Source organism: Argentina silus (assembly GCF_951799395.1).
Source record: "Argentina silus genome assembly, chromosome: 6".
Taxonomy (NCBI): domain Eukaryota; kingdom Metazoa; phylum Chordata; class Actinopteri; order Argentiniformes; family Argentinidae; genus Argentina; species Argentina silus.
Window position 1 is genome coordinate 7,837,940 of NC_139660.1, and position 26,789 is coordinate 7,864,728.

Genomic DNA, 26,789 nt, shown 5'->3' on the forward strand with positions numbered 1-26,789 from the left:
TTTTTTTTCCTGTGTTGTGGCGTCTTTATCTGGCAGGTTGCTGACATGCTCCTGGAGCTTTGTGTGACTGAGCTGGAGGATGTGGCCACGGACTCTCAGAGCGGCCGTCTGTCCTCTCAGCCGGTGGTGGTGGAGAGCAGCCACCCATACACAGATGACACTTCCACCAGCGGCACCGTCAAGATCCCAGGTAAACACACAGCCAGAGGTCAGATAAGAAGAGGTACATTTAAAACCATAGAGGATAAAACATAATAAAGGCGGAACTTTGAAAAAGCATACAGTATAAGGTGCTGCCTGCTGCCACCTTTTCTGTGTTGAGGGATACTTTCAGGTGTGTGTGTGTGTGTGTGTGTGTGTTGTAGGTGCTGAAGGACTAAGGGTGGAGTTTGACCGTCAGTGTTCCACAGAGAGAAGACATGACCCCCTCACCATCATGGATGGGGCCAATAGGATTGTTTCTGTTCGATCAGGTGATCATTCTTAACTGCCCTCAAGTCTTGGATGTTTTTCGTGTGGATATGCATGTTCCATTTATAGATGTTGGGTATTAAGAAGTTCAGTGGCTCACGCCTGTCTTCCTCTGGTGTGTGTGGTGTGTCTGTGTCTTAGGGAGGGAGTGGTCTGACTGGTCCAGTGAGCTGAGGATCCCTGGAGATGAGCTCAAGTGGAAGTTCACCAGTGACGGCTCTGTGAACGGCTGGGGCTGGCGCTTCACTGTCTACCCAATCATGCCTGCAGCTGGTAAGTCCCTAGTGTTGTAAACACACACTCACACACACTCTCACTGATTAAGGTGTTTTGTTTGGTCTTGATTTGACTGACTCTGTGTTTTATGTGCAACAACAGGTCCCAAAGACCTCCTGTCTGACCGCTGCATCCTGTCCTGCCCCTCCATGGACCTGGTCACCTGTCTGCTGGACTTCAGGCTCAACTTCGCCTCCAACAGGAGCATCGTGCCCAGGCTGGCTGCCTCACTGGCTGCCTGTGCCCAGCTCAGTGCCCTGGGTAGGAGGAGGCCCACAACTCTCAATCGCATCTACTCTCATATAGAACTACTAGAAAACACAAACTACTTTTTTCATACTTATAAAACTGTAGGATTTGCCGTACAGTGAAAGATTTGCCACAAGGATGTTGTTTTATAATAAGTCATTGAATAGGATCGGATGTCTTGAATCCCCAGTCTTTCTAACTCCCATTCCATTGTATTGTACTGATGATCCTGTGTCCTGTCTTCTGTAAAGCGGCAGGGCACCGCATGTGGGCGTTGCAGAGGCTCCGTAAGCTGCTGACCACAGAGTATGGCCAGTCCATCAACATCAACAGGCTGCTGGGGGACAGTGAAGGGGAGGCTCGCTCTATGGTGAGTCAGCGTCCTCCTTCCCAACACAACAGGGAGATATATTTTGGCATGATCCAGACATTTACATACAGAGCCCCACACTGGACCTACCCAAACAAACCTTATCCATCCCTTGTAGAGTTTCACAGGCAGTGCGCTGGCCGCCCTGGTAAAGGGCCTACCGGAGGCTCTGCAGAGACAGTATGAGTACGAGGACCCCATCGTCAGAGGAGGGAAACAGCTGCTCCACAGCCCCTTCTTCAAGGTATGTTCATGGTTCATGTCTCTTGTACAGTAGTGTGTGTGCCTGCGTGCATGATGGACCGGTATGAAGTGTGTGTGATGTGTGGATGAGGGGCCAGTACATGTGTGTTTTAAATGTCGTTGTTGTGTGTCTGGTTGGTGTGTAGGTGTTGGTTGCACTTGCGTGTGACTTGGAGCTGGACACCTTGCCCTGCTGTGCGGAGACACACAAGTGGGCGTGGTTCCGCAGATACTGCACCGCCTCCAGAGTGGCCGTCGCTCTGGACAAGAGGACTCCGCTGCCAAGGCCTTTCCTGGATGAGGTGGGTGTGGGTGGGTGGGGTTGGTGGGTGTGGGTGGGTGGGGTTGGTTGGGTTGGTGGGTGTGCGCGCGCCAAGTCATGCTGTGTCACTGCCTGTGTTTATTTCTCATCACTCTTTGGCCCGAAGCATCCAGTTAATTCTCCTTTTGACTCGTTCTAACCCTCCGAAGGTCACCAAGAAAATCCGCGAGCTCATGGCTGACCACGAGAGCATAAACAGCCTGCATGAAAGCCACGACCTGTTCAAGAGGGAGCAGGACGAGCAGCTGGTCCAGTGGATGAACAGGCGCCCGGACGACTGGACCCTCTCAGCCGGGGGCAGCGGGACCATCTACGGCTGGGGCCACAACCACCGCGGGCAGCTGGGGGGCATAGAGGGGGCAAAGGTCAAAGTACCCACCCCTACCGAGGCCCTGGCCACCCTAAGGCCCGTGCAACTCATCGGGGGAGAGCAGACTCTGTTTGCAGTCACTGCCGATGGAAAGGCAAGTGGTTCCAGCAGGCTAACACGGTCAATCACCTTCAATGGCGTCATTAACTAAACTGACCACAGCTGTTGAGGGGTAACCTTGAATCGCCTGTCACGCAGAATCCTAATCATGAAATACTGGTATGTGATTTTGGTCGTCTGTCTCCTTGCTCTTAGCTCTATGCAACAGGGTACGGGGCCGGGGGTCGGCTGGGTATCGGCGGCACCGAGTCCGTGTCCACGCCCACGCTGTTGGAGTCCATCCAGCACGTCTTCATCAAGAAGGTGGCGGTCAACTCTGGAGGGAAGCACTGCCTAGCGCTGTCCTCCGAGGGGGAGGTGTACAGTTGGGGCGAGGCTGAGGATGGGAAACTGGGCCATGGGAACAGAAGGTGAGGAGATGTGGGACACACACATTTACACACTGTCTGTCAGTACAGAACTAACGCACACACTGTTTACAATGGGCCGTATATGACGCCATCTGCCATGAGAATTACTGCCAACATTGAGGTTTAACATCCATAAGAACTACTGCTGTAGTTATTTTGACCTATGATCTTTCCTCCCCTCCAGCCCATGTGACCGTCCCCGGGTGATTGAGTCCCTGAGGGGGGTGGAGGTGGTGGACGTAGCGGCCGGAGGTGCACACAGCGCCTGCATCACCGCCAGCGGAGAGCTCTACACCTGGGGCAAGGGCCGCTATGGCCGGCTGGGCCACGGAGACAGTGAAGACCAGCTCAAGCCCAAACTGGTGAGCACATGTCCCAATGTCTCACACACACACACACACACATCGGTAGCCAACCTTCTCTTTAACAGTGCATCATATGAGGACCATTCTGTACGAGGCAATGCTCCAGCAGAGGGGATTTAGAGGTGTGTGTGTGTGTGTTCCAGGTGGATGCGCTGCAGGGTCACAGGGTCATTGACGTGGCGTGTGGCAGCGGGGACGCTCAGACGCTGTGTCTGTCAGATGATGACATGGTCTGGTCCTGGGGGGACGGGGACTACGGCAAACTGGGCCGCGGAGGGAGTGACGGCTGCAAGGTTCCCATGAAGGTACAGTACAGGCCTCGAACTATCATCACTACCTCACTGTATTGGTAACAGAGTTATTATACAAAGATGTATGTACATGTTCTTCCACTTATTTATTGTATCACTTTGATCTTGCTTGCTGCAGATTGACTCTCTCACTGGCCTTGGGGTGGTGAAGGTCGAGTGTGGCTCACAGTTCTCTGTGGCTCTCACCAAGTCTGGAGCCGTGTACACTTGGTACGTACACACACACACACACACACACACACACACACACACACACACAGACCCACCATAGAGTAGTTTCAGGGTTGTGACTCCTCCCTGTGTGCATCTGTGTTCCCAGGGGGAAAGGGGACTACCATCGCCTGGGTCACGGCTCTGACGACCACGTGCGCAGACCCAGGCAGGTCCAGGGGTTGCAGGGGAAAAAGGTCATTGCCATAGCAACCGGGTCGCTCCACTGTGTGTGTTGCACCGAGGATGGTAGGAGCCGTTTTTCTGTCCTGTCCTGTGTTCACTGTACACAATTATACCAAACCCGATGATACTAAACATATTTCTGTGAATTAACTCCCTGACCTTTTTTTAGCAGTTTGCATTTGTAGACAAATTGAACTTTTTGTACTAATTGTTTCAAGCGTAGTGTTTTAACAGTAAGTGAGTAGCAACAGTTTGGCATTAGCTATGTGTGTTCATCTCCTAAGTTGGTGCTGTGTTGTTTGACTCAGGAGAAGTGTACACCTGGGGGGACAATGACGAGGGCCAGCTAGGGGACGGGACAACCAACGCCATCCAGAGGCCGCGGCTGGTTGCTGCGCTGCAGGGCAAAAAGATCAACAGAGTGGCCTGTGGCTCAGCTCACACTCTGGCCTGGTCCACTAGCAAGCCCACCAACGCTGGGAAACTGCCAGCTCAGGTAACATAGTGGAATGTGATGGAAACTCCCTGTCTGTTTGTTAGATTGCACGTTTAAACCGTCCTACCATGTTTCTGGATTACTGTAGGTTACTGTATGTGCTGTGTGCTATGTCACCAGTCACCACTAGATGGCAGTATGGCTGTTCAGCAGAAATAAACTATTCTAAGGCTAGCATCTACTAGCCTGTAGTGTTATACTTATACCCATACTTTGTGTGTGTGTGCTTTGAAGGTACCCATGGAGTACAACCACCTCCAGGAGATCCCCATCATGGCCCTGAGGAACAGGTTGCTCCTGCTGCACCACATCTCCGAGCTCTTCTGCCCCTGCATCCCCATGTTTGATCTAGAGGGCCGCCTGGGCCAGACGGGACATGGCCCCTCGGTGGGCTTCGACACGCTCCGGGGCATTCTCATCTCCCAGGGCAAGGTGGGGAGACTGTCTACAGCACACACACACACACACACACACACACACACACACACAAACTTACCTCCGTGGGCGACAAACAGTCGACCAGAATTTACCATAAGCAACTTTAACTTTTCAATATCTCAATGGGATTTGGCTGGCAAAATTAATTGGAGATGAAAATGATTTCTGTACGTGAAAAGAGGAATCCTTTATTCATGAATTGAGTTTCACACTGTCCTCTGTTTTCAATTATACTTCCAGTCATGAATTTGTCTGAATTAGTTTTCTGTTCATTCACAGGAAGCTGCTTTCCGCAAGGTAGTTCAGGCTACAATGGTACGGGACAGGCAGCACGGGCCAGTGGTGGAGCTCAATAGGATACAGGTATGGTCGAAGATGAGACACTATTGTTTGTACAACTTTTTGGGAGGAACTCTAGAAAGCAGCAGACAGTGTAATGTACAGTTAAACCCCCCCCCCCTCGCTCTCCCTCTCCCTCCCTCCTTCCCTCTCTCTGTTTGTTGGCTGTGCTCCAGACAGAGAGCTCCGTCTAACATGTGAATGTGATTTCTTTCATAAGGGGATTTCTGTGTGACGTGTGATACATGCTCTGTGCTCCAGACCCTCTCTGTAGGGGTTTCTGGGGCCAAGAGCTATAGACTTTACCCCATACAGAGCCTCCATTTGGGCCACTGCACCTGCCCTGACCCCTCAGTAGCTTTGACGCTACACACGGTGCAGAGAGCTGTCACATCCAGCAATTCACACCCATCAGTACTGCCTTTCCACCTCACATAACATCAGTGTGCGTAGAGACACATAACAGAGATCCCCTCTCCTCCCCCTCCCCCTCCCACAGGTGAAGCGCTCCCGCAGCAAAGGGGGCCTGGCGGGTCCCGATGGGACCAAGTCTGTGTTTGGTCAGATGTGTGCCAAGATGAGCTCGTTCAGCCCAGACAGTCTGCTGCTCCCTCACCGTGTCTGGAAGGTCAAGTTTGTGGGTAGGTATAATGTTGCAGTGAGGACTGTAGTTCGGCTGGTGACGTATTCTGCGGATGGGATGTGTCTCTGACACACTCGTGCCTACCTCCTGGACAGTGTGATTTATTTTTAAATTAATTTTTAAATTATTTTTTAAATAAATACCTCACCTCATCTTGGTTATGATGAGCATTCCTCAGTCATCCACTGTAAGTGACCTGGCTTTTGGGGGTTTTGGTTGACTTTTCTGATATTTCACCTCTTTGGTCCTCATGGTGACAGACACCAATAGGAGACTTCAAGGAAAAATGCAAAGACTAGAATCAACACTATATACATTGACAGCTCTCTTGTGCCTGCACACATGATGGATAATAATATGTTCTGAATAATCAGAAACACCTGTTTGTGTGTGTGTGGGTTCTCAGGGGAGTCTGTTGACGACTGTGGCGGTGGCTACAGTGAGTCCATAGCTGAGATGTGTGAGGAGCTGCAGAACGGCCTGACTCCGCTCCTCATCGTCACCCCCAACGGCCGTGACGAGTCTGGTGCCAACAGGGACTGCTTCCTGCTCAACCCCGCCGTCAAGTCCCCTCTCCACATGAACATGTTCCGCTTCCTAGGTACGTCCTCAAACCGTCTCCACCTCTGCTTCCACTACCACAGCTACAGAGTGGAGGGTTAGCCATTAGCTATGGCGGTTAGCTATGTCGATTTATAGGTTTGCTTTTTATTCCTCAAAATGTTTTCAAACATTAATCTTCATTTAGTCTTTAGGACTAGGATAAATACTAAATTACTTCTCAGGACTATTATTAGATCTTTGACATCCAGAAGGTACTGCAACTATAATGGAGCTCTCCACTTCTCCTGTGTTCTCTAGGAGTGGTTCTGGGGATCGCCATCCGTACAGGCAGTCCTCTCAGTCTCAACCTGGCCGAGCCTGTGTGGAAACAGCTGGCTGGCATGAACCTGACTATCGCTGACCTCAGTGAGGTAGCTGTACATCTGCTCCTGTTTGTGTGTTTGTTTGTGTGTGTGTGTGTGTGTGTGTGTGTGTACGTACTAAATATAGTTTTCACAAATAGAATGTTAATGTTTTGTAATTTAACTGGTATAGCTTTCATAAGCATTCTTACATTTTTGAAAATAGTTTAGCAGAAAAAAATCCTGGCTTCTGTTTGAGATTAATTCTTGATCAGTTATGTAAACCGCATGATTGTTAGTCTGACATTCCAGCGCAGATCTATACCATTACCCCTTGGTACTATGCTTAACACATAACTCATAGTTGATGTGAAAAAAATGTAGCTGCAGTAACTGCTACTACTACTGTAAGCTGCTTGTCTGAACCAGTTGTAATTCCATAAGTGTGTGAGAGAGAGAGAGAGAGAGAGAGAGAGAGAGAGAGAGAGAGAGAGAGAGAGAGAGAGAGAGAGAGAGAGAGAGAGAGAGAGAGAGAGAGAGAGAGAGAGAGAGAGAGAGAGAGAGAGAGAGAGAGAGAGACTCTCCTGTGGTCACGCTGTAATCATGAGCTTCTCAAACGTGTGTGGGATGACATTGATGTCAGAAAAAGTCTTTCTCACAAGGCACCCTCTGTTGGGTAGTTTTGCCCTGAGCCATTGGAGAGGTTAAAGAGGAAGGGTATACAGCACAAGACTGCAGCAAGAGAGCGTCACTCTCTCAAGGACACACATTTCTGCTGCATACACCTAATGAACACACACACACAAAAGGGACAGTTACTTGATTTGTCTTATTTTTATAATTAATAATAGAGTTAGAAAGGTATTGACACTATTTATATGTTAGAAAATGATATGTCAAAAAAAAAAAATGAAATGGGAGGGGGGTCCCAGTGCCCCCACATGTCCTTCAATCAATCAGTTGACGAGCTTCCAAATCAATGGTCAATAAATCAAAAGTCCCATCTGCCTGTTCACTCCCCTTCACTGACCTGATAGGACTGGGTAGGTTGAAGCAACATAGTGAAATCTAGATGGAGCTTTAGCCAACAGGTTCCAAAGCTTTAGCCAACAGGTTCCAAAGCTTTAGCCAACAGGTTCCAAAGCTTTAGCCAACAGGTTCCAAATTGTCTCAGGTTTGTGAACATGAACGAGGTCAGGTGGGAAGGAACAGTTGCACACTCATTTGAGACTCATTTGTTTCCTTCCACAGGTTGATAAAGACTTCATCCCTGGACTGATGTACATCAGGGACAATGAAGCCACATCCGAGGAGTTTGAGGCCATGACCCTCCCCTTCACCGTGCCTAATGCCAGCGGCCAGGACATCCAGCTCAGCTCCAAATACTCCCACATCACACTGGAGAACCGTGCAGAGTATGTGCGCCTAGCAATAAACTACAGGTGAGAAACCGTCACAATCAACTCAGTGGGGTTTTATGAGGTTTGTGTGTGTTTTGTGTGTGTGTGTGTGTGTGTGTGTGTGTTTGTGTGGGGGGGGTTGTGTTTTGCTGTGCTCACCCCGCTGTGCTCTTGTCCCCTGCAGGCTCCATGAGTTTGACGAGCAGGTGTCTGCGGTGCGGGAGGGGATGGCTCGGGTGGTGCCTGTTCCCCTGCTCTCCCTCTTCACCGGCTATGAACTAGAGACCATGGTAAATGCATTCATTAAGTCTATAGAACCTTTCCCCTTCATTGTGTGTGTGTGTCAGTCAGCCTCAAGCCCACCCCTTAACACACGCTGTGTCCTCACTATTCAGGTGTGTGGGAGCCCAGACATCCCTCTGCACCTACTCAAATCAGTGGCCACCTACAAGGGTGTAGAGCCTACATCGCCGCTCATCCAGTGGTTCTGGGAGGTGATGGAGTCCTTCTCAAATACAGAGAGATCCCTCTTCCTCAGGTTTGTCTGGGGCCGCACGCGCCTGCCCAGGACCATCGCTGACTTCCGTGGACGGGACTTTGTTGTGCAGGTGAGCAAAAATAATTCCAACCAGTTTGGACCAATCTCGCCATAGTGTCAGACACTTGTAATGAAATCCACCCCGAAGTTAAGTGTATAGAGCCGTTTTTTTTAAGTTTGTTTAATCTCTTGACCCAGGTGCTGGATAAGTACAACCCCCCGGATCACTTCCTCCCCGAGTCCTACACCTGCTTCTTCCTACTCAAGCTGCCCAGGTACTCCTGTAAGCAGGTGCTGGAGGAAAAGCTCAAGTACGCCATCCACTTCTGCAAGTCTATCGACACAGACGACTATGCCCGCATAGCTCTGACCGGGGAGCCCGCAGCCGATGACAGCAGTGAAGACTCAGACAACGAGGACGCCGACTCCTTTGCCTCAGACTCCACACAGGACTACTTAACAGGGCACTGAACCCTGACCCCTAACCCCTGCTCCCCAGGCTGTTGATTTTGGGAAGGGTCCAAATAATGATCTGCCACGCAAAGACCGAAAAAGACTGAAATCAAAGATGACTGTGTTAATCTCACCTATTAATACATACATTCATGCATTCTACTAAACCTTATGTGGAAAAAAAAAAAAAAAAAAAAAAAAAAAAAAAGAATTATGTGCAATTAGCTTTGAAAGCACTATAAGCTGGAGAAGAAACATAGATCTTGCTCTCATTCAGTTTCTTTTTCAACAACGACAAAGCGAGATGCGAGCGGTGAGAGAGCTGCACATGTGATCATTGTGTTTCTTGAAGTCATGTACAGCGCCCAGCGGCGCTAAGGGACCAGGCCTTTAGCCTGGCACTGTGGTAGACTTCTCCTGTCGGTTCCTGGAACTTACCTGTCCCCTAGTTTGTTGTATATTGGAAATGATGTGAGATGATGAATGAGTAGTATTACTGTTATTTTTTTTCTTTTCTTGGTAATAGCAGCGTTTCTTTATAAGAACCTTTTTAACTTAAAAGTGTCAGTGTTTCTCACTTGACTGGTGTCAATCAGAACCCACTGAAGGGTCATTTTATGACTGTATCCTGTCTTCCTCCTCCTCCTCCTCCCCATCCCTCTCACCACGTGTGTATGCACTGTCCTCCGTATGGAATGTATATAATATGATTGTGCCATGTATTCATAAAAGGTCTCATTCCCGCATATTAAATGTTAATACATTTATGTTAATACATTTAAATTAAACTTCTCAAGACTTTGAGTTTTTTTTCATAAGAAAGTACTCTATGGTAGTTAGATGAGTGTAGATGATTTTTTGCATGGCTTCAATTATTATGCAGGCCTACAGTACCCTGATGCACAAATATGGTCCTTAAACAGGATGTTAGTGTTTTAGTTTTGAAATGGTACTCCTTTTCCTGGAATTGGGCGCTGCTCTATAAAGCTTTTTGTCTACATAAGTAATTGTTTCCTGGATTAAGGTTACTGTTTTAAAGTAATGCAATTGGAAAGGGTGAAACTACATGTGTTCCTCTATGGCAAAAATCCTGCTATTGAAATTAAAAATCGGGTCAAAGGTCCATTTTGGTCTGAGCCAGGCAATAATTCATTTGAAGTTAAATCTGCTTTTTTTATTTTATTTATTTTTTTATATTCTTTGAGTCTTTTGATACTGTAGCATATCATATAGTACTGGTCACGGTATGATAATGGTGGACTGGTGCACTGATGTTGGTTCCTGTTAGTCCTTAGTTAGTCCTGTTAGTCCTTAGTTAGTCCTGTTAGTCCTTAGCCCTTTGGGATTAATGAAATCCCTCATCATTACCTCAGGGCGTGCCCTAGTCAGTCTCGCTCCAGCGCCCCCCTAGCGTCATCAGGGGCTGTGCCCCTTCACATGCTGGAAAACAACTGTGATGTTTATTATGTAGATGGCTGTCTTAAGATCGCACTCACTCGTGAGAGTTGCTTCCCATGCCTGAGCTTCACTCCACATTCTTTCCTGCTTACCCACCCGCCTGTAATAAGCTCAGTGGAGGTCAGAAGTTACACTGTAGCCCACAGTCCCCTCCCTTTTCGCTCTCCTCCTTCCACTAAGAAATGTGGAATCATACACGTAGTTCAAAGGATTACTGTACAATATGAGAGAAAGCACCCCCAGTGTTTTATAATGGCTTAATTTGGCTTAAAAAAGAGAATTCTTTGTAGTCTTAACTACCTTTTTTTTTTTTTTTTTTTTTTTTACTTTTTATTTTTAATCACACAGTACATTATGCTGTGTGGAGAGTCAGGTGCTTCTCTCATGCATTCTTGGCACCGAGAGGAGAGAGTAGAAGAGTAGTGAGCAGCAGAGTCTCATTCACTGCCTGGAGCAGCGTATTTATGTGGTCAGTACAGTACGCAGTGTAATACGCAAACAGGTCCGTCACCGCCCACGTGAAACGTCATAATGTACGGAACATTTTCACACAGCAAACCTTCTGCTGTAGGCTACTGTCTGGTTACTGTATGCTCTGTACTCACTGTTTGCTAGATGTCTGTGGGTGCTATTGTTGCCGTTGGTAATCATGGAATACACTTCATTAACTATGGCCTACTATATTATCATCATCTAGTAGGAAGCTTATTAGATATCATACAAATCCTGTAATTTGTTTCATAATAGATCATTATGTAGCTTACTTATGAGAACCTGTGATTGAGGTTATAACAGTGGTTGGGACCAATACAGTATTGCTGAGCGATTGTTAAGCCGTGTGAGATTCCTGTGGTCATGTGCTGAGGGAAGTACAGTGATCCCAGCTTTGCTATGCTGTTCCTCTCCAGACCCCCAGACCCACACCAACCCCCCCAAAGCAGTTATATAACTCACTTCCAGGAATCCACACTGGTATGGTTGACTGGCTGGCTCTCACAAACTCCTGCCTCAGATTTGTGCATACTTTTAACATGTAAGGTATGTCACGGTTACTAGGAGGGATCGACAGTTCTAGGTACCATGCGGACAGCTCATTAAATCCAGGGGTGGTGGTGGCCTGAGATCTAACGTTGACTTACGGTTTATGAATGAGCGTAAATGCAACCAGCACTCAAGAAACGTTTGATTTTAAAGTAGTACTTCACTACATTGTTTCATAGTCTAGACAAGGTGTTTTTGTTGTTGCTACTATTTATGTACAGTGGCTTCGGAAAGTATTCAGACTCTTCACTTTTTCCACATTTTGTTGTGTTTTCGACTCAACACAATACCCCATAATGACAAAGTGAAAACACTTTATTATGTACACCTGTTCAACTGCTTGTTAACGCGAATATCTCATGGTGTGGGGGATATTTTCTTGGCACACTTTGGGCCCCTTAGTACCAATTGACCATTGTTTAAACGCCACAGCCTACCTGAGTATTGTTGCTGACCATGTCCATCCCTTTATGACCACAGTGTACCCATCTTCTGATGGCTACTTCCAGCAGGATAACATGCCATGTCACAAAGCTCAGATCATCTCAAACTGGTTTCTTGAACATGACAATGAGTTCACTGTACTCCAATGGCCTCCACAGTCACCAGATCTCAATACAATAGAGCACCTTTGGGATGTGGTGGAACGGGAGATTCACATCATGGATGTGCAGCCGACAAATCTGCAGCAATGATGCTATCATGTCAATAATATGGACCAAAATCTCTGAGGAATGTTTCCAGCACCTTGTTGAATCTATGCCACAAAGAATTAAGACAGTTTTGAAGGCAAAAGGGGGTCCAACCCAGTACTAGCAAGGTGTACCTAATAAAGTGGCCGGTGAGTGTAAGTATTCAGACCCTTTGCTATGACACTCTTAAAATTTGCTCAAATGCAAAAAATGTCTTCAACAAGTCACTCAACAAGTTGAATTGAGTCCATATGAGTGAAAGGATAATAGTTCATGTGATTTCGGGAATGGATATATTTTGTTTTTATAGTCTCTGGTTTGCATGGGAATCAATTACATGCTGTGTGGATTAGGATGTCACTATCAACTGACAAACTCCTCAATCCCTGCCGGTGCTGGATTTGCACTGAACTTAATGCTTTGTAGTAAAACCAAACAAACACATTTCCAGCCACTTTATTTGCTGTATCACTTGAATTAATTGTTGCAAACACAATTATGGATGTGAGACAGATTATTTTCCATTAAGGAATTATTTTTTTTACCAATTTTGTAGAGTGACTAAGATGATGATCAGTCCCATCGACTGTGCTTTTTTTTTATTTATGTATCAAAGGGTTAGGGGTTATGGTGTTTTTTTAGAATTAGAGACACTTTGAATAAGGGTCACAGGGTCAACACTTCAATTCACCTGGCCAAAGCTTTAGGATAAAATCATTGATCGAGCCACGATCCACAGAAAGCCTGTTAAAATGTGAGAAGTCATTGAATTGTGAACCATCAGGCTTCCTCATCCACCTCCCGCATGCAGTCACATGCAGCTCCAGACCTGGTCTGCCTCCTCTCCCTCCCAGCGGTCTCACCCATCCATGAGCATCATCCCCCTGCCTGCTCCTCGTGATTCAGCACACTACAGTGCACTGGGGTAGATACATCATCTGAGAGTTTTCTATTTGGGCTTTTTACAACACAGCTGGATATCTCCTATGCTAATACTGCTTGCTGCCCACCAAGAACAGTCCTTTCAATTTGAGCTGGGAGTTAAGGTCTTAGCCACAAGATTTGTATTAAAACATTGAAATCAAAAATACATTAATAACACTGTTTGCCTGGATTGTAGAATCTGATATTGTGATATGTTTTAAGTGAAAGATTTAGGGTTGGCAATAGTCAAAATATAGAACATTTCAATGAGCACCAAAACTCAAACCTAGGTATGCACACCTTTACAAAATTATGCAGAATATATAGTAAATAACATTAATGGGGTATATCTACTGTCTTTAACCTTTTTGAAAGAGGGTTTGAATCCTAAAAAACTTCCCCAGTGGTGAGAACATGTTTGAAGTACTGTTCTGTAAGCATTGGTGAGTTAATCTCTTATCTTATTTAATAAAGACACACACGTATCTTAATGAAATTTGGTAAATGTATAGTGTGAGAGGTGTGCTAACACACCTGACAATGGGCTGAATTACATTTGCATTGCAAAGCTGGACCAACCTTACATACTGTGTACATACCTTACACTGCTTGTGTGGTAAAGGAACTATGAGTACTCTTCAGTAATTTTCTTGGAGAGGCACCTTTACAGATACGTACATTTCTGTTATAGACCCTCTGGCTTCCTGTAACTTTTCTCTCTCTCTGCATGTGATGGTCTCCCTGCGTCTCCACACAGCCCACAAGACCAGAGTGTGCTGTGCCTCCGAGACATGCCCTTTACACAGTTTCGTTTCTCTGTCAGAGGCCGTAGTGAATGTAGACCAGGTGACCGGAGCTCAATGGTAGGCATTGTGGTTGTATCTCTAAGAAAGGTCTTGGAGAAACATGAATGAGGGGGATACAGTAGGCTACTCCACAAAGATGTATTGACATACTGTGCCACTCCCGTCAGAGATATCTATCGTTTACATCCATCCACTTGACAGTTATCACTTTGCAGTAAGATAGCAACAATTTGAAAATGGATAACATCTTTATTCAAGGTAAAGTGACATTAAATTTGTTGTTAGGGCAAGAGGATTTCCCAAAAAACAGGCTTAAATGGTGGGAGGATTTGTATGCTTTTGGTCTTAGGCTCTGTCAGTGTGGTTCATTAACATTTCATCATGAAAGCATTCCAAAATCCCTGGTTTTACTGATCCATCTTATTCCAGGTATTGGGTTTATCGTGAATTTGTAGTCCCTGACCTATCTGACCTTTTCACACCCTTAATCTGTGGAGGTCATAAACTCAGAGGTATGCTTTGAAAAGGATATACACACGTACAATATGCAACGGCCCAGTGGGTCCACATGCAACCAAATGGGAAAGAGAAAATTCAACTGGGTATCTCTGGTGTTCTGGTTATCACAAATAGTAAGAAAGTGCTGGTCTAAAATTACAAAACAATGACACTAATCATTTTGGTCAGGTAATAAGCAACCATGTTTTCCTCCAAGGCTTTTTGAAGTGTTCATTATCTTGGGAGTAAAGAATTAAAATAGCTGTTTGTTTTTCAAAGACTAATGCTAACTAATTTGTATGTGTGAGGAGGAGGGAGTCTGGATAGGGGTGGGTGTGTATGTACATAATTAGTCTCATTAGAATTAGAGCACTTGGTTGAGGGGGGTGAGGGGTGTGTGTGTGTGTGTGTGTGTGTGTGTGTGTGTGTGTGTGTGTGGGGGGGGGGGGGGGGGGGGGGTGTGTGGGGGAGGGTGGGGGTTAGAGAAAAGGGTGTAACAACAAGGGGAGGGTTGTGGAGGGAGCTCATCTCTATGTCTGTCCAGCTTCAGCTCAGCTTCACTGAGGAGAGCAAGGACTGTGCCACTCTCAACAGTCACCAAGACCCAGTCTGCTGAGGAGCTGTTCCCTCTTCTCCTGGAGTAAGAGAGTTAGAAACTCAACCTCATTCTCCTGGGGAAATATGTCACAGTGCTGACCGGCTTATTCACCAAGAAACAACAAAACACCCCACAACTCCTTATACAAACTGAGTGTGTTTTATGGGACAGTCCAAATAGTGTGTGTTTGATTTTTCTGTGATCTTCATCATCACTACTATCATCATCTGCATCAATATCATCACCAAAGTCATCATCACTCTTCTCTGCATAGACTTTAAAAGGTAAGTACATGTAGTTTTATTTGCCTGCATTGTATGTTTTATCTATTCTAACACTTAAGTACAGAAATGTTTTTATGTTTAAAGGGGCAATCTGTAATAAATATTTGGACTTTTAAATTAATGATGATAGCCATTGATCTTTGAAGAATATAACTTATAAATGCCTCATGAGCTTATATCAACTGTCTTACCACATCAATTCCCAAAATATAAGATTGTTTTACTCCATTGTTTGTAAACAATACAATTGTAAACAAACAATGTATAGCTTCAAAAGATCGTTAAAACTATCATTTTGATCTCATGGATGGTGAAATTGAGAGTGGTTACATTTCTCCAGCCCAATCTCTCAGCTGTTTACTAAAAAAGAGGCGGGAGCCCACCTTGTCGTTGTCTGAATTACAGATTGCACCTTTAATGTAGGCATGCAAATTAAATAGCATGCAAAACAGAATCAGATCTTGAAGCATGGAGGTGCACAAATGTCTTAGGAAACATGAGAAATATTCAAATATAAAAGTCTTCCTTTCTTCTTTGTCTAAACTGGATTAAAATGAGTACAGTACAGTACAGTGTGACTGTATGACTGAGTGCACTGTGTATTGTGGGTTAAGGGGTTTAGCTATCAATTAATACTGTACCACTTCAGTAATACGCAGCACTGTGAAACAACCTATTTTACTCAGCTCTTATGAACAAATGAACAAATCTACAGGCAATTTACACATTAGGTATCAGTCATCAATCCTGCGGGATTCTTGAGACCAACAACAGATTACTTGGCTGATTACACAAGCCTAAACACTACCATGGAGACAAGTGTATGCTATTGTCAACCTCAAAAACTGGAATGAAATAAACAGTTGGATCGTGTGGATCTCTGGGAAACGATATCTGACACATTTAATCCCCTAGTATATTGTAACTATAAACAGTGATCTCCCCCAAGCATGATCCTGTTAGAAAAGAAACAATGGAAAAGGCTTAATCTGTCTCTTTCATTGTAACAATCCTGACATTTCTGTTCGGTTTTCATGCCTCTCCAGTGTGAAACTTTGATGAGGAAGAAAAAACATTTCATTTGTCATCTTTACCCGCAAACACACAACCACAGGCTCTTTATTAAAGGAGACACTTCTTCTGCAACAACAGAACTTCTGCCCTTGTCTCTTCTACATACTGTTACTACAGTAGGTGGCGCCATAACAGCATTTAGAGTCTGAAAGAAATATTGACATTCATACTCTGCATTCAAAGAATAACTTGTTTTACCAAGCCTTGAGGCATACTTGACCTTTACACTTGTATATCACTTTCCAAGAAAGTGGCAAACCCCAAAGTAGTCCCCAAAGCCCCATTACTGACCAGAGCATAGCAGACAAGGGCTGGACTCATATGTGTCTGAGCCTCACATGGCCTCACATGGCCTCACTTGCAGATATGTAACGGGATGAATACTCACATTCTGTGTGTTTAACTCCACCGTCAAAACAATAGGAAGTTAAGAGTATGAAGTGCGGTGATCACATGCTTTAACTCATTACTAACATCGGTTTATAAACAAACAGTTTAATCCCACCACAGGCCTGAGATTACAGCAGCACCCCCACCATCTCTCCCTCTCTCTCTCTCTCTCTCTCCCTCTCTCTCTCTCTCTTACACACACACACACACACACACACACACACACACACACACACACACACACACACACACACATATTGTATATATATATTGTATTCAGTATATTGCCTATTGTGAGACGTCTTGCTGTACCTCAGTCATCAAAGACTTGCTTTCAGCAGTGGCCATGTGAGACTGAGGGCTCAGCAAGGCTGCTGCTGCCCAAAGAGAATTTAAGAACCTTAATCAGAGTTTTCCATCTGTCGCTGGAGGCAAGAGTTCAACAAGAGATGGAGCTGTCAGATGGACGCCTCTCTGCTATGCACAGCAGGCCTCTCTCTTACCCTTGGCCTTGGGCAAGGAGACAGGGAGTTAGTATGTGGAGTAAAGCAAACGCTAAACGATCCCAAAGACAGCCTCTAGGCTGTATCATTACTCAGTTAATAGGCCATTTTTCAAACCATAACATTTCTCTGAACTTGATGGCCCGATGTGATGTAATAATTACTTCCATTTCTAATAGCACAAACACTATCAGTGGATGGCAATACAGATCATTTCAGGTAACGCATGGCATTGTTGTCAAACCATTGCACTGCATTTCCTGTGAGGGAAGCAAGGTATAGCTTTTCCAATGTAAAATAAATTGATTGCAACAAATACACAATTACATAACCTGGAATGTAATGTTAAGTTAATAAATAATTGACTATGGCCAATCTAGTAAATCTATGCAGAGGACCATTTATATGCATATACATTTCCTCAGACACCAACACAACTCTTTAGACATATTAAGCCACATTAGTTGTGATTTTACACTGAGTTGGGATACAGACAAAATGTACACTCAAGCCTGTTCATTTTCTACATAGGCCGACCTGGTGTTGAATACAGAAAACTGAAATAACAAGGCTACTCAGTTTAATCCCAGACTTCCTAATCTGTTTAGACTCTGCACCTGTCTGCCACAATGTACTTGGAGAACAAGAGCAACCTGGACCTGGAGTTGTCCCAGGCTGCCACCCAGGTCCACCAGCGCAGGAATAGTCTGAGGACGTCAGATGTGGTGGCAGGGAACTTTAGTGAGCTGCGTCTGCTGGAGGGTTTCTCTGGGCGAAAAGAGGCCCAGAAGCTGCAGCAGGGCGCTGCTGCCGTGCCACTTGGCAACTGTGTCATCCATGCTAAGGGATTTGGCCCTGTTCATGAAGAAAACGGGTAAGCAACCAACGCACTATCAGGTTCTACAGGACTGTGTCTGTGTGTGGCATGGTCAGGTGATGCACTGTACAGAAAATCACCCCCCCCCCCCCCCCCCCCCCCCCCCAAACCGGTTGCCCTTTCACAGAGAACACAGAGTGTTGTGGTTCAGCTTTAATTTTGTATGATGTTCAAAATTAAGTAGTAGTTTTGTTGACTGGTAGTATATATGTTCAACTTTAAAAGGTACAGTTTAACACTTACTTTGCGCTGATTTGTGCATGCAAATAAGAACATGTTACAAGGGGGTATATTCATCATTGTTTTTTTGGTTGGCTACAGTACATCTTACAAACTCAGTGTTCATTCTTTTAAGGTATGGAATTATATATTGGGAACTATCCCTTTAAGAATAGGCTCCTCTTCAATTAGCTTTTACTGCCAGTTAGTTCCTATACTCCTCATAAAAGTATCAAAGGGTGAAACAGCTGTTTGCAAAGCTGAAGGAGGATTGTGGATCTCACGTGCAAAATCACGTTACACTTGATGTGTCTGTCAAATCAGAGACTTCCAGTGGACTGTGTGAACTGATGCAAAAGACAACAGAATTTCTTGGGGGAGCAGCACAGTATCATTCACTCTGAAAAGTGTGTGTGCGTGTGTGCGTGTGTGTCTATGTGTGTGTGCGTGTGTGTGTGTGTGTAAGAGAGAGAGAGAGAGGGAGAGAGAGAGAGAGAGAGAGGGAGAGATGGTGGGGGTGCTGCTGTAATCTCAGGCCTGTGGTGGGATTAAACTGGGGAATATTGTGGGAAATAACTGGGACATTTATAGAAATAGTTAGAAATCACAAGAATTCAAAGAAAGATCCCTGAAAGATAACAGATATTGAATAGATTTAAACAGTTTGCTTTAAGATTTAGGCCAATGGTCTTCATATACTGTAAAGTTAATTGTCCTATTTTTTAAGAGCAACAGTCAGCCACACATCCTTCCTTCTTCCTCCCATCACATCTGGAAGCAGTGTCATAGTCAGGACAAGGAGAAGAAAGTTGAGGATCAGCATCATTTGGAGATGGTAGTAAATCTCTTCATATAACAGTGTGGAAGGAGATTAGTGTGCCAGAAATATCCAATCTAATCTACTCCTGTATCCAAGAGTCAGGCTATCACCAGGAGGGCACCGAATCATGTCACACTGCCTGCCAGCCAGGGTCGCACAAAAGCCAACTGTTTAGGCTGATGTTGGGGGAGACACAAGGTGTGAGCCAATGATCAAGTGTAAAAAAAATAATTTAAATTTAAAAAAAGTAATTTACTGTATGGTGATATTATAGGTTAGTAAATTGCTATACAGAAGTACATACTGTATGTATTGTACTGATAAAAAAGATTTTATGGGGGACAAGTTTTTTATGGGGAAACATATTTCACAGTCGGTTGAAAAGCACCCTCAGTCAATTGAAAATGCATGCTTGTTGAGGTGTTTAAAGCTTTAATTCACTTTGACAGCCAGAGTGTAAAAGCCGCCAAAGATTATCAGATTAGTAGAGAGGGATTTATAATTGGTCTTTTGGAGTATCTAGGAATTTCATCCCTTAACACCAGCCAGTGTCTGGATCACAGTATCTGTGTCAAGCATAGTAGTAGTAGCATTTGGCTAAAGACTATTTCAATGGCATTAAACAAACGTGTGTAACAAGATATTATAGGTTTTCTTAAAAGTGTAATATTTTCAGTTTATTCTTTTCACAATGCTATACATGAGAGGGGTATCATCGTGTAATATTTGGTTTTATTGGTGATTATCTCCACTATTCTTTATCCCTGTTGCACTAGACCTAATAGGCCTACAATACTTTAAGCTTAGAGGCTGTGAGATTACTTACCCTAAAGAAGAGAGATGAGGGTCTTAAATTATTTAAACAAATGCATTGACGTATATGGCTCTCAAATATTACTGCTATTAACATATCTTAAAACTTAAGGAATATCGCCGTAAATACCTTGAATTATGATGATGCATGGAGTACATACAAACTTAACTTAATTAATTAATTAATGTAAATTAATGGAACACATGATATGCTGTTGAAATGTAAAAAAATAAATAAAAAAAATGCTACTGTACTTATGTGTGAGGGAAGCAAATTATGAATTGTCAAATGCTCGTAGTTACAGTATTATGAATACAATACCAAGTCATATACTGATATATGAATAGTCTAATATATAGAATACAAAACTCCCCTGGGGGTGCATACTCAGGGCGACAATGAAAATGACATTCATCCAGAGCAGGGAGAAAGAAGAATCTATCATGGCGGCATCTGTAAATATCAAGTAGGCTTACATGTGCAGTGTGCACCAGCTGTCTGCATGCTCTTTTGTCAGTGTCTGGATTTGAACACCTGAGTCATACTCTCTTTTTCCGGGCACCACAAAAGACATCTTTTATAGAAAAACAGCCAGTTTGGATTGCATGCCTACAGTAAGACTGACACACAGTGTAGTAGAGACCCAGCTGTACTGATGTTCCTGAGGGCAGGCTGAGGGAGCCTGCAGGAGCCTCCCCAAACCATAGACAGCAACAGGGTGACACAGACCCTGTAATGATGTCTTTGGGTGCCAGGAGTCTCCAGCTGCTCACTCACCTCTTGGGCACCCTCGGGTATTAGAGGTTGCCCACCTCTCCTCTCTTAACCCTCCTCACCCTCCCACTGTCTGGTTCCCATAGTGACAGACAGCAGTAGGTGGGCAGCTGAGCTGAGAGACAGGCAGTCAAAGTTCACCATTGGACACGTTTTTAACTTTTCGAGAAGTGACCTAACTTGGTGAAGAAATATGTAATGAGGTAACTTTGAGGAACTTCAAAGAGACCCATGGGACTGCAATATTCACTAGGGTCTAGGCCAAACTCCACAGTGTACTATTTATTCAATACTAACAGTTATCCACTCTATCTGTTTTTCAGACATAACTTCAGCATGGTGAATTTTCTCAAGGGAAAGGCAAACCAGTCCAATAATCACACGGATAGATCTCCTTTGTTGAAATTCTCTCAAGACAGCAGGTAAGTCTTCAGGCCACGTTCTTTTGGTTCTCAGTAACAGCCCTGAAATAGTCATGTAATAAATGTTTTATTTTTTCCATTGAATGACAGAATGAAAGTGATTGATAATGCTATTGACATGCACACAATTATCACTGCACATTCATACTTTCATTTTTCAAATAGATAGACAGGTAATAGATATAGTAGTATAGATCAAATCGATGTTCTGTTCAACCTTGAGATGTTAAATGTGAACCATGTACCTCTTGCCACTGGTTTGTCATTGTGGAAGATTTATCCCATCCTCTTGTCATGACAGTTTGGTATTGCATTGTGATGCAATCAATGAATGAGGCATCCTCATTCAAATAATGGTCTTGGAATTTTTCAAAGACACCAAACAGTGTGGAATTAGCTTTTATGGATTTCTTAAGTGCAAGTTTATGAATGGACCATAAAAATTGCCATTGTTAAGACAAAGATAAACTCAGGAATTGGTAATAGAGAATAATGGAAAAAGACAATTTATATGAGGGTAATTTTGGTTGTCCAAACAATATAGCACCAATTTAATCAGCTGTGACACTTGTGTCCCCATTTCACTTCATTTTTTGCATTTCCTAAATCGAGGATGTTTCTCGATGAACACTATTAAATCTAATATTTTTATATAACCATTTTGGACAAACGGATTATACTTCTTTTCCATTTATCATGAAATACAATCATGGCATGTCATAGGTCACTGTCTGTTGATGAGATGGTTCAATTCAGAACATCGTGACCTCAATGACTGCAACCATTTCACTTTTACATTGTATTTGAGATCATTTTGAAATCTCCAGACTTTTGTTTTATCTTTTTATACATGTTATGTAGGCCAGGTTTGCAGCATTAGTCTTTCTTAAAATATGGCATGTCCGCAGCTGTCATCTATTAGGCCAGTGTATTGAAATCATAGATCCATTTTGTGTTGTTCTGACTGTTATTATTACAGTATGTTTGGTGATGCCTTTTTGAAGCATTGCTTGTGTGAAAGCATTGATGGCTGATTTGAACCATGATATTCTCAGTATGAGCTACATGACCCTGCATGACCCCAGTTTTGCTGGTGGGGAGGAGCCCTGGGACAGCAGCTCCATGGAGCTGGAGAAGAGGTGTCGCCTGGGGAGTGAGGTCAACAGCTTGTCCCTGTCCCGTTCCACCTCCACAGACAAGTGTGACCCCCTGGACAACCTCCACCTCAACTTCAAACTCTCCAGCGGCATGAGGTGATCTCCCTCTTCTATCCTCTCTGTTGAAGCTGTATCATGCTCGGCACCCAGGTCTCAAAGCGCCCCTTATATGTAACTACAGGAATCATGGGCTTTTGATGAGAGTTCCCCTCATGAATGTTTAACATGTCGGTCAATGTTAATATGAAAAACTATGAATAATAGACTAGCATGTGAATGCCTTAACCAGTGATGGTATGATATATGTAGACAGGGCCTAGGACTATTGAGTCTCACACAGACACTGCAAGAGTTTCATACTATATGTGTGCAAGGTTGAATGACTGTACTTCAACAGTACGCTACAGTATATGACCATGAACAAATATCTTTTTCATTTCAGATGCTGCTTCAGGAATGCCAAAATCGCCAGTATCTTTGCTATTGTCATTCTCTGTTCTGTAAGTAGATAATGTGTTCTATTTTGACATCATCATCTGTTATTGATGATTATGAAATATGGAACAACTGTCTGTGTTTATGTGACTGTGGGTATTTCTAAATGTGGTACGGTTGTGCTGGTTTCAGTTGTTCTTCAGTATGTATCCAGACCGAGACAACCCTTGGAGAATGCTGGCTGTCTCATCTACCGAGAGCTTCTGTATCCTTTCCTTGCCTCGGTCCCAACCCAGTGCCATACTGCAACTGTATTACTGTAGGCGAAAGTGTTGTTAACAATGTCTGTTAATACTATACCTGGTTGTGTGAGGTTTTACATTGGAGTTGCAGTGGGAGTGGATATCTATCACCCATTAACCAGAGGACATTATTATCTCACAAGGGTAAAACCGATTGTACAGCTTGATAACAAACCTCTTTGTTAAAGCCCCTAATAATGTATTACTCATTTAGACCTTAATTAGATGCCATCTTGCAGATTAAGGTACAGTACATCATAGCAGTGAAGAGGGCAATGAGTACCGCTATACCCATTGCTGATTGGGAACAGTCAGTGCTCAAGTATATTGATCTGAATCGCTTTACAAAGGTAATAGTGGACAGCAGCCCATAGTACAGATATTCAAGAAACACAAGTTACATCAAGCTCAAAGGACAACCACAGTCATTTACTTGATGTTTTCCAGTCATTTTTCTTGACTGCATGTGTCTCACAGCAATGAACCTGACGGATTTCCGTGACAATGCCTTGCTAAAGCTGCAGGTGGGCGGGCCCTTTGTAGACGGGATGGTACCTAAAGACATGTCCAATCAGGAGTACGTCCTGATCCAGGTAGAGCAGACTGAGGATGCGGGGCCACGAAGGAGGCGGGCTGAGCAGGTAAGAGCCTTCGTTTGCCCCACTCTGAACTTTAGCTTCTGAAGATCAGGCATTCTCTGCCCTTCTCTATCCTGACATTGTTTGTACTTTCTCTGACTGTAGCTTACAGTACATAATGTTGTGATTGGCAGCTGTACAAAGCTGATGACACCTGTGATTTCCTCTGCTGAACAGGTGATTTATAACTGGACCATACCGCTGCATTCTGAACGAAGTGACCAGATACTGACGACAAGAACATTTGAAATGCTAAGCAGGTATCATCAAATCATTACAGTACGCCATTTCTGATGTTTTAACATTGCACAAAACTGTAATGTATGGGGAGGGTGGGGGTATGGGGGTGGGGATTGAGTCGGTCCCAATTGCTTATTTTGAAAACCAGGCTGAGCTCAGTGTAATCCCTGTCCACATGTCCGATGGCATTTAGATTTCTCTTCCATGTGGAAAATCCAGACAGACCTGAGCAGTGTCTGTGAGAATCAGGCAGAAAAACCAGACCCCTGTGCTTATCAATGACCTCATTGCCAATTACCTTTATGAGCAGCCCAGCAGCCATTTTTTTTTTCTTTTTTTTTTTTTCTTTACTATACTCTGTGAAATGTCTGTGCGTATCATGATCACCAAGAGTGTTTTATACTGCATACCCACCTCAGGGCAGTTGCGAGCATGATGAGCCATGAGAGTGACATGTGTAGTACTGTACTGTATGTGTGTCTGATAAGAGACATGCTAAATGCTAACTCCCCTGTGCACACTGTATTCCACCAACTAGTGAGCCCATCCTCATCACAGTCCAGGCTTTCCTTCAGGACAGCCGGGCGGTCCCTCTCTCCATGACCCACCAATCCCTCTTTGTCAATGTGGAGACACAGGTGGTCATAGCCGCAGTCATCCTGGCGGGGGTGTATGTCCTCATCATCACTGAGGTAATTGTCCGCTGCCTCTCTTGCAGTGCTGTTCAGTGTACATTCTCCCCCCATACATTTGATCATGTTTACCTCTTTAGATCAAAATGTTCATCCACGTTGTGGTGTCGGAGATGTGTATTATTATTCACCCAGGAGATATGCATGTGGTCCACATACAGTGCCGACAAAATGTGGAAAAAGTAAAGGGGTCTGAATACGTTATGAAGGCGCTGTAGTCAAAGAGATGCTTTATTTACCATTCCACCCACGCACAGGTATATTTAGCACAGAGCTTTGTGCTTGTACTCAGAAATATCTCTGCCTATGACCAATTATAAACACTCCCTATTTATATCAATACCAGCCTATTTATATAATTGACTTGAGATGTTTGCCCAGTATTTCTATCTATTTGAGGGTATATGTGTGGTTAGAATAAGGGCTCATCTCCCTAATCCAGAGATGAGGTGAAACCCAATCTGGGGTTGGCTGGGCCATGATAATATAATAATAATATATACCATTTAGCTGATGCTTTTATCCATTGCAGTGAGTGTATACATTTTTCAGTATATATGGTTGAATTGAATTGAACCCCCAATCTAAGCATTGTTAGCACCATGCTCTACCAACTGAGCCCCAGAGGACCAGGACACTACCGACCCTGAGAGGACAACACAGTCAGGCCCTGATCTGCTCCACAGTCCACACGCAACACCCCTGACTGTCACCAAGAGGGATGTCCCTCGTCCCCATAGGGAGCTGTAGATCACAGCCTGTCTTTACACATTACACCTCCCATCCATACTGGCTGTCATTTGCTGTCATTACAACATGGCCCTGCTGCTGTCATCAACTGATTAATTCTATATTTGCTTACAGTGATCAAAGAGATACATTTCTATGCAGAGTGGAGGAGGACACTTAGTGGAAGTTTGTGTGTACCATTACATGCAATCACAGGACAGGAAGGCCTTTACATTGGTAGAATATATTAGTTGTGTGGAATTGTTTTCAATGGCAACTCAATACTGTAGCCATGCTCATTAGCTTATGCCCAAAGTAGGAACAGTCCTCTCAAGGGCATAGCTTAAGAAGAAGCCACATTTTCATAGCTTGTTCTGTCCTCAGCAGAGAACAGTTCTGTGGGTGTCCACCAGGAGGCAGTGTCTGGCTCCTATATGTGGTGAAGTCTCCCCTTGTCTTGCTCAGAATCTCTTCACTCACAGCTCTGTGCTCATTAGACATGATACATGATACGGGAGCACAAAGCCCTCTCTACATTTAAAAAAGTGGTTTAGGAATCAAATTAGATCACTATGGGCATCACCGGTAATTTTGCCCATATGCACCCTTTTCATATTCATCATGGTGGTCTGAATTTGATGTTCTTGCATTCAAAGGTCTGCCATCTCAGGTCCAATAACTGTTATATGAAATTGCCTTTTTTCTTTTGTTCCATTTGCACAAAGCCAATCAAGAAGCTTTTCTTATTTGCCTTTGTCCTGTTTCCTTTATGATTTTATCAAAGGACTACTTTGCAATTGTCTGCCTGATTACGCGTTCTGATTGGCCTGACTAAGTTCTGAATAAATAATATTGCGAGGTCAATATGCTCTTTAGAGACAATCATTGTCATTCCCATTAAAAGGCGTCTTTGACAATAGACCTGACAGCAGTAAAATGTAATACATATTCTGATTCTGATGTTTAATTGAAGTTAGCTTATAAAGCCAGACATTTTGTGACGTTGTTTGAAATAGTTTTTACTTTCAAGTCCAGACATTCTCTCAGCTGGATAAATGAAGCTCCCACTGTGTGTTGGATATCCTGATCAACACTTTTGCTTTTTATTTCTTCACTCATTTGGAGAATATTCTTTCACATTAGGCTCAGAGGACAGGGTAAACACAAGCTCCTCCTTATTTGGCCCTCCTTTCTTTGTTTCAGGGGTGAATACAAGCTGCAGTGCGGTCCTGTATAGAGATTTATTTGGGAGGACCCTCTGGGCCAATCAGCTCTTTCAACACGCACGACCCTGACTCTCTCTTAGCCATTGATTTCATTCCCTTTGTTTGGAGTTTGCTATGGCTC

General features: G+C 44.1%; 2 protein-coding genes across 2 annotated transcripts in view; both read left to right on the forward strand.

Moving 5' to 3' along the window:
• herc2 (HECT and RLD domain containing E3 ubiquitin protein ligase 2) overlaps positions 1-9,847 on the forward strand; it is a 38,697-nt gene extending 28,850 nt beyond the window's left edge. The window contains exons 68-90 of the mRNA XM_083671842.1: positions 37-190; positions 366-473; positions 613-744; positions 850-1,008; positions 1,248-1,366; positions 1,485-1,610; positions 1,756-1,911; positions 2,081-2,395; positions 2,557-2,771; positions 2,956-3,133; positions 3,280-3,441; positions 3,566-3,657; positions 3,767-3,906; positions 4,152-4,339; positions 4,574-4,771; positions 5,057-5,140; positions 5,616-5,757; positions 6,166-6,360; positions 6,621-6,733; positions 7,916-8,106; positions 8,249-8,354; positions 8,460-8,672; positions 8,801-9,847. Coding sequence (XP_083527968.1) covers positions 37-190; positions 366-473; positions 613-744; positions 850-1,008; positions 1,248-1,366; positions 1,485-1,610; positions 1,756-1,911; positions 2,081-2,395; positions 2,557-2,771; positions 2,956-3,133; positions 3,280-3,441; positions 3,566-3,657; positions 3,767-3,906; positions 4,152-4,339; positions 4,574-4,771; positions 5,057-5,140; positions 5,616-5,757; positions 6,166-6,360; positions 6,621-6,733; positions 7,916-8,106; positions 8,249-8,354; positions 8,460-8,672; positions 8,801-9,073 — 3,759 coding nt within the window. The 3' untranslated portion in view covers positions 9,074-9,847. The remainder of the gene's footprint in view (positions 1-36; positions 191-365; positions 474-612; positions 745-849; positions 1,009-1,247; positions 1,367-1,484; positions 1,611-1,755; positions 1,912-2,080; positions 2,396-2,556; positions 2,772-2,955; positions 3,134-3,279; positions 3,442-3,565; positions 3,658-3,766; positions 3,907-4,151; positions 4,340-4,573; positions 4,772-5,056; positions 5,141-5,615; positions 5,758-6,165; positions 6,361-6,620; positions 6,734-7,915; positions 8,107-8,248; positions 8,355-8,459; positions 8,673-8,800) is intronic.
• An 8,105-nt stretch (positions 9,848-17,952) lies between these two features.
• Positions 17,953-26,789, forward strand: part of oca2 (oculocutaneous albinism II) — a gene marked incomplete at both ends in the record, with an annotated part of 45,384 nt that continues 36,547 nt past the window's right edge. Inside the window, 8 exons of the mRNA XM_083671746.1 lie at positions 17,953-18,197; positions 21,151-21,249; positions 22,305-22,502; positions 22,849-22,906; positions 23,034-23,106; positions 23,621-23,784; positions 23,959-24,041; positions 24,560-24,713. Of these exons, the coding sequence (XP_083527872.1) occupies positions 17,953-18,197; positions 21,151-21,249; positions 22,305-22,502; positions 22,849-22,906; positions 23,034-23,106; positions 23,621-23,784; positions 23,959-24,041; positions 24,560-24,713 (1,074 nt within the window). The remainder of the gene's footprint in view (positions 18,198-21,150; positions 21,250-22,304; positions 22,503-22,848; positions 22,907-23,033; positions 23,107-23,620; positions 23,785-23,958; positions 24,042-24,559; positions 24,714-26,789) is intronic.